General features: G+C 37.3%; 1 protein-coding gene across 1 annotated transcript; it reads left to right on the plus strand.

Moving 5' to 3' along the window:
• The first annotated feature begins 9,543 nt into the window (after positions 1-9,543).
• LOC133753317 (N-alpha-acetyltransferase 50) lies at positions 9,544-13,111 on the plus strand. The gene has a single exon (XM_062183838.1). It carries the CDS (start codon positions 9,816-9,818, stop codon positions 10,323-10,325), a length of 510 nt encoding a protein of 169 aa, XP_062039822.1. The 5' UTR covers positions 9,544-9,815; the 3' UTR covers positions 10,326-13,111.
• The last annotated feature ends 215 nt before the right edge of the window (positions 13,112-13,326 follow it).

Consider the following 13,326-nt stretch of genomic DNA (forward strand, 5'->3'; position numbering starts at 1 on the left):
TGGCTCAATTACTTGTTCTCTCATGTGAGAGACCTGAATTGAGTTCCTAGCCCCTGCCTTCAATTGCTCCAGCTCAGGCTGTTGCAGGCATTTGGGGAGTGATTCAGTGGGTGGAAGATTTCTTTCTTTCCCGTCTCTGTCTTTCTCTTTCTCCCTCTGCCCTCCCTTCTCTTTTTCTCTATCTGTTGTTCCATCTTGAAATAACTAAAAACTAAAATTTAATAAAATATTCATAGCAACTTAATTTGTGAAAGTATCAAATTGAAAAAAATACCAAATATTCAAAAATAGCATAATGGATAAATAGGATGGGATATTCAGAACAATATAAGGAAAAGCATTCGTGATATGCACATCATGGATCAATGTGAAAATAAGTTGTAGTGCAATAGATGTGATAAAGAAAACAGTATATAGTGTCTGATTTTAGTTATATGAGATTCAAGAACAAGCAAAAGTAATTGACATATCACTATCAGTGATAAGTACAGTGATCATTCCTGAGTTAATATTGATTAAGGGCAGAGAGGAAGCTTTTGAAGTTCCAGAAATATTCTGTGTCTTGAACAGGGAAGTAGTTTCATGGGTAGGTATAAATCTATAAGATTTAATCATGCTATACACTGAAGATTAGCGTATTTAATTATGCATTGTATATTTCACTAAAAAGTAAAACATAAGCACATCTACACTAGCACACACAGTGTGTTAGAATCGGGTATCAGACATTTACTAGCTGTGAGATGCTTGACAAGTTAATTAACTGCTTTGAGCTTCATTTTCATCATCTATAAATTGAAGATATTAGTAGTTACTATCCCCTAGGCCTATTTCAGAAAATAAGTAAGATCACATCTGGAAAGCACTTAAAATACTGTGTGGCCCAGTAAGTATGATCTATTATTTTTTTTAAAAAAAGTTTTTTGTATTCATTAACTTGAAAAGCAGAATGGCAGAGAGAGAGAGAGAGAGAGAGAGAGAGAGAGAGAGATCGAGATTGATTCCATCTGCCAGATCACTTCTCAAAGGACTGCAAAAGCCCAGGTTGGGCCAGGCCAAAGCCAGTAGCCAGGAGCCAGGAATTCTAGCCAACTCTCCTATAAAGGTGGCATAGACTCATGTACTTGGGCCATCATGTGCTGCCTCTCAGGATATGCCTTAGCAGGAGGCTGGATCAGAAGTGGAGCAGCCACAGTGTCCATCCCAAAGGGAATCTATTCTTGTCATTTTACTCTTTAGTCTCAAATACTGATGGAAAATTCCATCTTTAAAAATGATGTTTAGGGGCTGGTGCCGTGGCTCACTAGGTTAATCCTCCTCCTGCAGTGTCAGCATCCCTTATGGGCACCGGGTTCTAGTCCCAGTTGCTCCTCTTCCAGTCCAGCTCTCTGTTGTGGCCCAGGAGGGCAGTGGAGGATGGCCTAAGTGCTTCAGCCCCTGCACCCGCATGGGAGACCAGGAAGAAGCACCTGGCTCCAGGCTTCGGATCCACACAGTGCCAGCCATGGCAGCCATTTGGGAAGTGAACCAACGGAAGGAAGACCTTTCTCTCTGTCTCTCTCACTGTTTGTAACTCTACCTGTCAAATAAAAAAAATGATGTTTAAATTTATCCTATTAATATATCTTAAAGTTTTTTAAAAATGAATTTATTAATACACCAGATTCTCAAGATCACAGCAAGTCAATGATACACAATGATAACTACAACACAATTGTTATTTGATTTCTCATATTAATACAAAGAGAGAAGATTCATTATTTGGAGTTTTGATGGAAGCTGCAGAAATACTAACATCTTATGTAATCATATGAAATTAAATTCTAATTTCATAAACATTAATAAAACATACATGGATCAATATAAACAGAAAATAGGCATTTTGTATTCTCTTTTCTTCTTGAATAACAATGTCCCATATTCTTATTTGCTAGAGTATATGGACACATTGTATTACTTTCCTGTTGCTGTTTTAACAAATTACATAGTGATTTCAAATATGGGAATTTTTAAACTTATGCCTTTGGAGAGCAGAAATATTCCAAATAAAGATGTTGACAAGGCTGCATTCCTTCTGAAGGATCAAAGGGGTGGGGGTGGGGACAGAATCCATTTCCTTGCCTTTTTTGGTTTGTAGGGATTGTCTGCATTCCTTGATCTATGTATAGTCTCCTTCATACTTCATCAAAGCCAGAATTAGAACATCTCTCTGATCTCTGCTTCCATCATCAAGTGTCTCTATCTCTTCTTTCCTGTCTCTCTTTTAAAAAACCTAGAGGTTACATTGGCCTCATCTGTATAACTCAAGTTCAGATCCTTGTCTCAAAACCCTTAACTTAATCATAGATTCAAAGTCTTTTAAAAATTTTCCTGGAATTCTGAATTAGAAATTGGGCATTTGGATTGACATCATTTGGCCTACCATATATATCTATCTTTGGCCAGTAAATGTCTTGCTATTTCCTAAAGTTATGTTCTCAGTTGTGTAACTGTGATAAGTAAATCCCATTCTCACTTTTTGAGTGTACAAAGAAAATTCTTTTTCAGAATAACAAATGAGATACAACAATCCTGCAAAATTCCGAAGATATTCTTGATGTCTTTTCAAACACGTGAGCTAGCAGGAGGCAATCGGGATATGAAGTCAGAGAAGTAGCAACCTTATAGGAATGTGTACACCTCTTTAAAGATTTTGGCTTTTCAGTGTTGTTGATACCACTTGTGACAATGGTATCAGATACTGAAGCACCAGTTAAAGTTCCTGAGGCACCAATTCTGATCCATCTTCCTGATAATACTCCTGGGAAGACGAGGAAGATGTCCCAAGTACATGGACCCCTTCTATGCTCCTAGGAAACCTGGATGTAGTTTCTGGATCTTGGCTTCAGCCTGTTCAGAATTGGCTATTGTGGCCATTTGGGGAGTGAACTAGTGAATGGAAGATCTCTCTTTCAAATACATAAATATTTTTTAAAACATTTTGGATTTTATTTTCAGTGCAGTGGGAAACTTTTAGAAGGCTTCAATAAAAGTGTCAACTAATCTGATTTAATATTTAACAGGATAATTCTGACCAAATTAAATTTCCTCATCCCCCCAAACCACCACAAAATTAACTACATAAGGTAATATGTACATTAATTAGCTAGATTTAGTCATTCTATAATAACTACTCCAAAGCATCATGGTGAGCAATTTAATAACTGTGCAATTTAAATAAAGTGTCATTCTGGATTATCTACTTAGGATAGATTTTCTGCAGGGGAAAGGATCAGCCTATAGGTTGAATTCTGTAACTACTGTGGTATTCTAGGTTAGAGATGATCACTGCTAAGACCAAGATGATATCACAAAGGTGCTGAGAAATGTTGAGATTCTCAATACATTTTGAAGGTAGATCAATGAGTATTACTAGATGGATATGGACATGAGAAATAAAAAAAAATGATTCTTTAAAAGTGATTTAATTATCCTTGGCTTCATAGTCACCCCCTCAAGGCAACTAGTTGGAAGGATAATATTCACTGTAGAATGAAGAAAGTAAAATCTTATAAACATATACTGAATCTAAACAGTTGGGCAGGAAAAGCTAAATAAATTGGAAACTGGAAAAACAGGCTAAAGAAAAGGAATTAAACCAGCAAATCTTGAGAGGTAGGGGCTAAAGAAATTTATAAAACAGAAACTTAGCGTAGATGTTTTTTATGGACTACAGGATGAAATAGGGATAATTAATTCCAGGGACTGTCTCAAGACAATATTACTTAAGATAATAAATTTTAGGCCGGCGCCGTGGCTTAACAGGCTAATCCTCTGCCTTGCGGCGCTGGCACCCTGGGTTCTAGTCCCTGTCGGGGCACCGGATTCTATCCCAGTTGCTCCTCTTCCAGGCCAGCTATCTGCTATGGCCCGGGAAGGCAGTGGAGGATGGCCCAGGTCCTTGGGCCCTGCATCCGCATGGGAGACCAGGAGAAGCACCTGGCTCCTGGCTTTGGATCAGCGAGATGCGCCGGCCGCAGCGGCCATTGGAGGGTGAACCGACGGCAAAAAGGAAGACCTTTCTCTCTCTCTCTCTCTCTCTCACTATCCACTCTGCCTGTCAAAAAAAAGATAATAAATTTTAAATGCATATTTACACTTCATTTTCCCTTCTAGAACGAGATCTTTGAGAGTAGGGACCTTGTCATAGTTATGCTACATGTACCAGCATCAGGGCATGGTAGGTTTTTAATTCAATGGATTCTTGTGTGCATAATGAATGCTTGGTGGTGAACTATGAACAGTTGCTTTGCATCATTTCCATATCTTACTGTATCTATAGAAGCTTAGTAAAGGAATAGTGATTCATCAAAAAGTTTCATGGAAAGACAGGTATTGGCCTAGCAGTTTGACACCAGATACCCATGATACCGTGGATGGCGACTGACTTCAGCTTCCTGCTAATGTAGGATCTAGGAGGCAGCAGTGATGGCTAAAGTAGTTGGTTCCCTGCCACCCATATGGGGGACTTAGTTTGAGTTTTCTATCTCTGGTCTTGGCAGCAGCCCAGCTGGGGCCACCTCAGGCATTTGGAGAGTGAACCAATGTATAGGAGCGCTCTCTCTCTCTCTCTCTCTCTCTCTCTCTACTCTTTCTTTCTGCCTTTTGATTAAGTAAGTTTTTTGTTTGTTTGTTTCCTGGAGAAACCATTAGAATCAGTTAGGAGAGAAGCATTTGCAAACATTCCTTCAAGTCCATTAAAAGCTTTACATTAATATGGTAACTCTGTTGCCTATTCCACTAAGATTGGATCATATCTTTCTTTCAAAGAGGCCCTATGCCTTCTACTGTCAATTATTTGATTTATTTGTTTCACCTTTCTGTATTATACTCACTACCTTAATTACTGACAGCACTTCACTTTTTGTCTTTGATACTACTGCATACACAACACTTGGTAAGAACTGGCAGAAGCAAGGAAGCCTGTAGGTGGTACTCCCTTTGACAGCAAGACAATTCAGCCCCTCCACTCGACTGCTTTTACTAGAAAAAATAAATCACCTTAAACTATTTATCAGTTGACTGCACAAACAGCTATGTGAAATAAGTCTCCCAATACGGATACTTCCATTTTATTTATATTATTACAAAAACAAGCCATTTATTAAGCAAAATTACCTTTCTGCTTGCATGTAATAACCCACAGAGGAAGAAAATGGATGTGACTGTCCGTTGGCCTTTCAAATTTGAAAAGCTAGCTATATATTAGTCTTAAAATAGAATACAATTATCCCATCAAACAAAAACTATTTCATTTTCATTCCTGATACCAACTGCCAAACATTTATTACCTTAACACGCATTTTTATGTTATGCACTGTGTATAACATGTTATGTATGTGAACTATGAACATGAATATTAACTATGAACATCTTCCACGTGTGACTGTTGATCTTTTGAGCGTCACCATCAAGTGGATATTTCCCAAATGACAAAAACTGCGACGGAAAAGAATTTTGGAATAATACGATTTCCTATTACTTCACTGTTAACCAAATTAAAAGTGCTAGGACATTAACTGGAAATGGTTTCAGCTCATGTCTCATATGGGATGGTCTCTGAGTCTGTTTTGTACGTCTATAACAGAGAATCGTAGAATGGACAATTTACAATGAACAAAAATTCATTGGAAATCAATTCTGGAGTCTGAAAAGCCCAAAATTAAGGGTCCAACATCTGGCAAAGGAAGTTTTGCTGTGTCTTCCCACCATAGATGGCAGAGAGGCAAAGAGAAGATGAGAGAGAGTAAAAGGGGGCTGACCTTGTCCTTTTATAAGGAACGTATGCCTGTGATAATGAGCATACTGCCACAACAATGGCATGCATGCACTCACGAGGGCAGAGACCTCATGGCCTAATCATATCTTAAAGTTTCCACCTCTTAACACTGTTAAAAATGCAGTTAAGTTTCCCATCCATTTTTTGGGGGGACACCTTCAAATCACAGAAGATGGTGCAAACATTCCTTCAGTAACATGAATAAATTAAATTCATTTATTTATTTTTGCTTTTGTATTAAGTCCATGAAAATAAATACTGAGTTGGATACTACAAATTAATACTTGGCTTTGCTATTGATGGAGAAATTAAATGTTTGGATAGACATGTTTTAAGTTAGATTACCCCAAAGAAGATCCTAAAACAAATATTTCATCGCAGGCAATTTATTTCATAGGTAATCACACAAAGCACTCTGAGGAAGGGAAATGAGATGCAAAAGAAGGAAAAGAAGTCATGTTGGTAAGGAACAAGTTACCACTGCTGACAACTGGGATTCTGTCTCACTTAATGTTCTCTAAAAGACTGCCTAGAACATACCTCAGAGTTATCACACTGAATGTTGAAAAATATGGAATATTTATCATTTACATTTGTCCATCAGTGGTTGAGAGTTGTTTGGGACTTCAACTCATTAGCACTTTTACCCTGCTCTGTCCCTAAGTCAATCACACTCCTGTGGTCAGAGAAGTCTGTGAAGTTGATATAAATATGTCCATTTACTGTTAAGAACACTAATGCTTATGCAGGTTAAGTGATATACTCAACTGCTAAATATTAGAACCAAGAATTGCATTTGGATTATCTCCCAAGGGTCTGTATTCTTAAGCACTACTTTATAATTAAAATATTTTGCTTCTGATCCTGCTTCCTGGAATGTATCCTGGAAGGCAGCAGATGATGGCCCAAGTGCTTGCTCCCTGTCATCCATGTGGGAGAACCAGATGGAATTCTGGCCTCTTGGCCTCAGCCTGGCCCAGCCCTAGCTATTGTGGGCATTTGGAAAGTGAATCAGTGAATGGAATATCTCTCTGCCTCTCTCTCACCATATAGATATAGATATAGATAAAACATATAATATCCCATATATAAAACATAAATATAAAATATCACATATATAAAATATCATGTACTTTTGGTGCATAAACATATAGACCAAAGGAACAAAATAATCCAAAAATAGTTTCAGAATTCTTCCAAAAAAATCCAAAATTTTATTATGAAATAAATTTGGCATTTTAAGTCAGTGGGAAAAGATGAATTGATCTCATTGTGATGTTGCCACAATTTTATATACTTCCAGAGAAATAAATTAGTACTGGATTCCTATTTCCTTTATCTCTGATGCAATTATAGTTGGATTAAAGTGGCAAATGTTTTCAAAAAAGCAGAACCATAAAACTATTAGAAAGAAGTACAGAAGAATGTTTTTATTTCTAATGTCATAATAAAAAATTTTAACACATGCAAAAAGTAACTACATAAATTAATAAGAAACTAAAATAGCCAGAAAATATAGAATAAAAACTGTGTATACATGGAAAATACACACAGTACATCCATATACACAAAATAAATATTAAAACTGAGAAAAATATTTGTATTCATATGTTAGATTAAGGAGTAGTTCCTTTGTATATAAATACATTTTGTGAGTCTATACAAATACTCATGACCCATTATAAAAATCTGTGATGGGCACGGAATAAGAAAATGATTATAGAGACCAGCACTGTGACTTAGCAGTTTAGCCACCGCCTGCTACCCAGGTGTCCCATATGGGCGCTGATTGGGGTCTGGGTTGCTCCACTTCTGATTCAGCTCCCTGCTAATGAACCTGGGAAATCAGGGCAAGATAGCCCAAGTGCTTGGGCCCCTGCACGCACGTGTGTGGCAGACCTGGACGAAGCTCTTGGGTCCTGGCTTTGGCCTGGCCCAGCCCTGGTTGTTGTGGCTGTTTGTGGGGAGGGGGTGAGCCAGTGGATGGAAAATCTCCTTCTCCCTCTGTAACTCTGCCTTTCAAATAAGTAAATCTAGTTAACAGAATAGAAAATGATTACAGGGCATTTGGCAGTGGCCACTTGCAGACTGGACTTTGCTCATTTGTAGGCCTGGCTCTTCTTCCTCTGCAACCGTCAAACAAATACAAAATGGCTGAGGTCAAGATATTCAGTAAGGTGAAACTGAAAAACACAGAAACACAAGAGGAAAATCCATTGCCTTCAAAAGAAACAATTGAACAGGAGAAGCAAGCAGGCAAATTGTAATGAGGCATGCACCGCCAATATGCTCTGTACATTCCACAGGCGTTAGTTTCTTATTTTACTTCTTTTAGCAGCTTCACTTTGTAAGATGCAAAAAGACTGGATCAAGTTTAAAAGACTGTGCTGCCCCTTTCACATTAAAGAATAGAGAACTACTGACAACGAAGGCCATGACTGCCTCCCCCACCTGCCCTCTGGCTGCAAGCTGTAAAATGCAGTTTAATCAGAGTGCCAATTTTTTGTTCAAACGGTTTTAATTATTGAAAAGCACATTTTTTGATATGGAAATAAAAAGTTTAAAAACATGAAAAGGGAAATGCTTTCAGGGGAAAGAAACACATATGATTTTTAAATATATGAAAAGAAATATATGTTCATTCAATAAAACTATATTCATATTAAAAGTAAAATCATCAAGTTAGTATTTAATTACTGGGTCTCCGGAGATTAAAGAGATAAAAACATTTAACCGTACACTACTGAAAAAGATGTGAGGAAATAGATTGAGATATTTTTGGTGAAGGTGATTTCCACAGCCTGTTTCGAGAGCATTGTGATTGTGACTACCAAAATGAAAGATATACATACCGTTGACCCACCGATCCCATTTCCAGTATTTCACAAGTCCTATTTACATTTTTATGATATTCGGTCTTCCTGTGTACGGACATGACATGTCTTACAATTAACTTATTTCTTCCGTATTTCAACATGATTTTACGGTTTTCTTCATAGACAGACACCTTCTGTCTTCATTGCTATATTTATTTCCAAATATTTTATGGTTCTGATACTTTCATGGATGCAAGGAATTTTTCTCCATTCTTTTTTGGATGCTTATTGCTAGAAATGAAAAAGGTTTCCATTGATGGCTTACGTTGAGATGAACTATCTGTTCTTTATGTGACCTAGAATGACTACTCCTCCTGTAACCTCCTCCACATCTCTTTCTTCAGCAATTAAGGTAGGGCAGTAGACTTTCTCACACTTCATAATTTATCAGATATTCCAAAAGACACAGAAGGTCTGGTTAAAACGTCCATCTTGGAGACCTCCACTTCTCTAAGAGAAGTAGAGTAGGTGCCTGACTAACTTGCATATCCCTGGCCAAACTCCTGTCCCTGCCCCTACATTCACACATGTGCCACAGATATCTGCCTTGATGTCCAATTTAGAGCTCTAAGATATAACATTAATGACAAGGAGAAAATAAATAGTAAAATTTACAGATATAAGAAATGTATAGAGAATATCTTATTCCTTTCATTTATCTGTAGCACAGCTACAAAAAAGATATATTTTTCATATTTGTATAGCCACAAATAGCAAAGGAAACAAGAAAGTCTTAATACATTTTAAAGAGTAGAGATTTGACAGACTACTTTATCTAATTATAATCCATATAACTATAAATTAATTAAAAACGAGTAAAGACAGCGGGGCGGCGGGGCTGGCTGGCGGCGGCGGCAGCGGGAGCCGAGTTCCCGGGTGCACGTGTGGGGCAGCGCAGGCACCCTCGCGGCGGCGGGAGACACCTCCCACCCCCTCCGGAGGCTCAGGGCCGTGCTCGGCTGTCGCGGTCTCCGTCCCACGCTCCGTTCCCTGCCCGAAGCGAGGAGGCCGGCTCGGGAGGTTGAGTGGCCCGAGCTGAGAGCGCTGAGGGCTCTGGGCGGCGGCGACGACGACGGCGGCGTTGATAGTGGCGGTAACGACGGCCTCAGCAGGCGGGGAAGATGAAAGGTAGCCGGATCGAGCTGGGAGATGTGACACCACACAATATTAAACAGTTGAAGAGATTGAACCAAGTCATCTTTCCAGTCAGCTATAATGACAAGTTCTACAAGGACGTGCTGGAGGTTGGAGAGCTAGCAAAACTTGCCTATTTCAATGATATTGCTGTAGGTGCAGTATGCTGTAGGGTGGATCATTCACAGAATCAGAAGAGGCTTTACATCATGACACTGGGATGTCTGGCACCTTACCGAAGGCTAGGAATAGGGACGAAAATGCTAAATCACGTCTTAAACATCTGTGAAAAAGATGGCACTTTTGACAACATTTATCTGCATGTGCAGATCAGCAATGAATCGGCAATTGACTTCTACAGGAAATTTGGCTTTGAGATTATTGAGACAAAGAAGAACTACTACAAGAGGATAGAGCCAGCAGATGCTCACGTGCTACAGAAAAACCTCAAAGTCCCTTCTGGTCAGAATGCAGATGTGCAAAAGACAGACAACTGAACAAATGACAAATGAACTTCCTTGCACTTGCTTGTCGCCAAATAAAAGAAAGGCCCATTGATTCCCCCCCCCTTTCTTTAAAAGCTTCCTTCCTTCCTTGTTCTTGTTCTTGTTTCTCCTCCTTTCTTTCTTCTAGAAGTTTCATTCTTTCAAGGACTTTCAAAAATAATCATGTTTGGATTGTTTTAGTTCTCTTATTTTTTGTGAGGTGTTTTGATTGAAGGAAAGAGAAGGTAGATATGTATAGTTTCGCAGTTAAGATATATGGTCCCAAAAATTTGGGTGTCAGATAATTTCAGATTTTTTAGCTGATTTTTTTTTAAATGTCCTGCTTTCACATTGAAGGTCAGAGCCTACAAAATCTTTCATTTCAAAAGACAAAAAGAAGCAACAGCAATATCTTGTTCTCTAATTCATAGACAAGTTTAGTGTGTTTGTGGTACTTTGAATTTTTAAAGACTATTTGGGGGATTAATCCCTTGACATTGCCTTCACTCCACCTTTAGTCCTTCTGAGCACTCTCAGGAGTTGAACCATTGTTATCCTTGTTAGAAGTACTAAGTTTATTTTGGTTTCTAAAGCAATTTATTTCTTCTCTTGTTGGTGGATGGGGCAGTTTGGGTAGGTAGTGTTATACTTTGGTTTAAGTATTTGAATTAAACTGCTTTTTTGTTAATGAGTGGGCTTGTTAGCAGGTTTGTTTTTCCTGCTGTTGATTGTTACTAGTGGCATTAACTTTGAGAGTTGGGCTGGTGAGATTAATTTTTTTTTAATATCCCAGCTAGAGATACGGCCTTTAACTGACCTAAAGAAGTTTGTTGTGATTTAAGTTTTTTCTCCTCTTCTTTTTCTTCAGTAAATCCAGTAATAGTTTCATCATAAAAATGGAATTGATGTCCTTATAGGTCAATGCCCTTAAATAATCCTGAAGCAGATGTTTCTTCTTTTACATATTAAAAAATAACCTAAAAAGGAAGCATAGATGTACTTGTGGCACAATAAATGCATTTAATGTTGACTAATGCAGGCTGTTAAAAGTGTGACCATCAATCATTTGATAATACAGGTAAGAATATCTAGACAGTATTTTTGAGAATAACATAGCTGTGATATTCCTTATCTGTTGGAGAACATCTCAGATTTGCTTAGACTCTGTGCCTATGTATTTTGAGTTGAAGAATTTGGGGTAAGGGGAATTGTTAAACATAGTGCTTCTATTCTTGGAAAAGTAGAAGTACAAAGTGTTAATAATGCAGATATCACTGTGACCTCTTCTACTGATATGACTGGTTTATGCCAGGTAGTTTTCTGGCACTTAGTGAGTGACTTTGACAGATTGATGAGTTTTGTGAGATAGGAGTTATCTGAAATACTCATGTTTTCCTCCCATAGTCCCATCTCCAATATTTAGAACAGATTGCCAGTACTGATGACCCAAAAAATGCTCTCATTAAACTTTAAAACAGTGTACAGGGCTTGGACTTAAGTGGAATATTGATTCATAATACTTATCCTGTTATGTAAATGCTGGTAAGAGGTTTCATCTCCAGATATGTTAAATGACAATTATTATGCAAAGTGCTTATGTACTCTTTATAATGTTAAGTTTTTGTTTGAGAATGTGAAAGTACAAAGTACAGTAGACTTTGCCAGAGAATAATACAGTGCCAAGAATAATACAGAAAAGAAAGATAAATTGATGAGTGAGTTTATAGGGTTCTAAACTCCAGATAGTTAAATGTAGAAAAGACCATACTGGTTTTTAGGGTATCAGTTTCTTAAATGTTTATAAACAGTTCAAATCTAAGGTTAGAAGAAAAGTTTAGTAGTTAAGCACCTTTATCTTTATGGATAAGTTTCAGCTTGGTCTTGCCAAGAAAAGAGTGCTTAAGTCACAGAAGGCATAATTAGTTTGAAGAATTCAGCTTTTTTGTAAACTTCCAGATATCAAAATAGATTTTGATATATAAATGACACTGCCTCTATTTCTATAACCATTTCACCTGGACTGTCTAATCAGTCCTATGAATGTATCCCTAAATGTTGTTATTGAAAAACCGAATAGCTGCCTCATTATTAAGTACATGTTATTTAAGGAAGAAAAAAAAGTTTGAATTGAGTGTTTAGGCTCCCTATCATTATAGAATTTCTTTTTCCACACTAGTCAGTGACTTATTTTAAATTGTAAATGTTTGTAAAGGGTTAATCGTCCTACATCAAACTTGTATTCTGTCCACTTATAGAGGAAGAGGAAGTGGAACAGGTAGAAGCTAGGTCTAGTTCATATGCCTATGAATCAGTAAAGACTAATGTCCCATTTTGGTTTGATTATTTGATATGTGGTGAAAACTATCTTTAAAGTCAAACAATACTTGTGTTAACTGGAAGATCACAGATTATATTCATCATATTTTTCAGGTCAGATAGTTCTTACTATGAGCAAAACAGTTAAAATTTTATTGTAGGGTATTTCCATTTGGGTTCTAAAGAAAAGCATCTGTAGAGAATTCTATGCAATATATAATTTGTCCAGATTAGTTTTTATTTGAGGAATGAAGTTCTGAAATGTATCTCAAAGGCAATTACTCATCAATTGAAAGTCCTCCAAAAAGAGAACTATTGGGACACTTTGATATGTGGTGGTGGAAAAAGAAAAGCTCCCTCAGTTTTTTGGAGGGGATAACTTTAAAAAAAATACTTAATGGTTAAGTTTACTTGGTGCAGTAAAGATTAAACTTGTCAATTTTAACATTGCTGTTACATCTGAAATAAACTTACGTGATGTTCTGGTAAAAAAAAAAAAAAAAAAACGAGTAAAAAAAAATCCCAATTCCTTATTGGAAATTAAAAGAAATATATTGCCAGAAGAAACACATCACAAAGGAACTTTTCAAACCAACTAGAAAGTAACACAGAAGAGATTATTTCTTACTGTAACTTACTGGAAATATTAACATCTACATTGTGAGAGAATATATGCCTTAAATTACTTTATCATTGA

Source organism: Lepus europaeus, chromosome X (assembly GCF_033115175.1).
Source record: "Lepus europaeus isolate LE1 chromosome X, mLepTim1.pri, whole genome shotgun sequence".
Lineage (NCBI taxonomy): Eukaryota > Metazoa > Chordata > Mammalia > Lagomorpha > Leporidae > Lepus > Lepus europaeus.

What these genes read in the sequence shown, in the direction of transcription:
- LOC133753317 (XM_062183838.1), top strand. Translation starts at nt 9,816, where the DNA reads ATGAAAGGTAGCCGGATCGAGCTGGGAGATGTGACACCACACAATATT.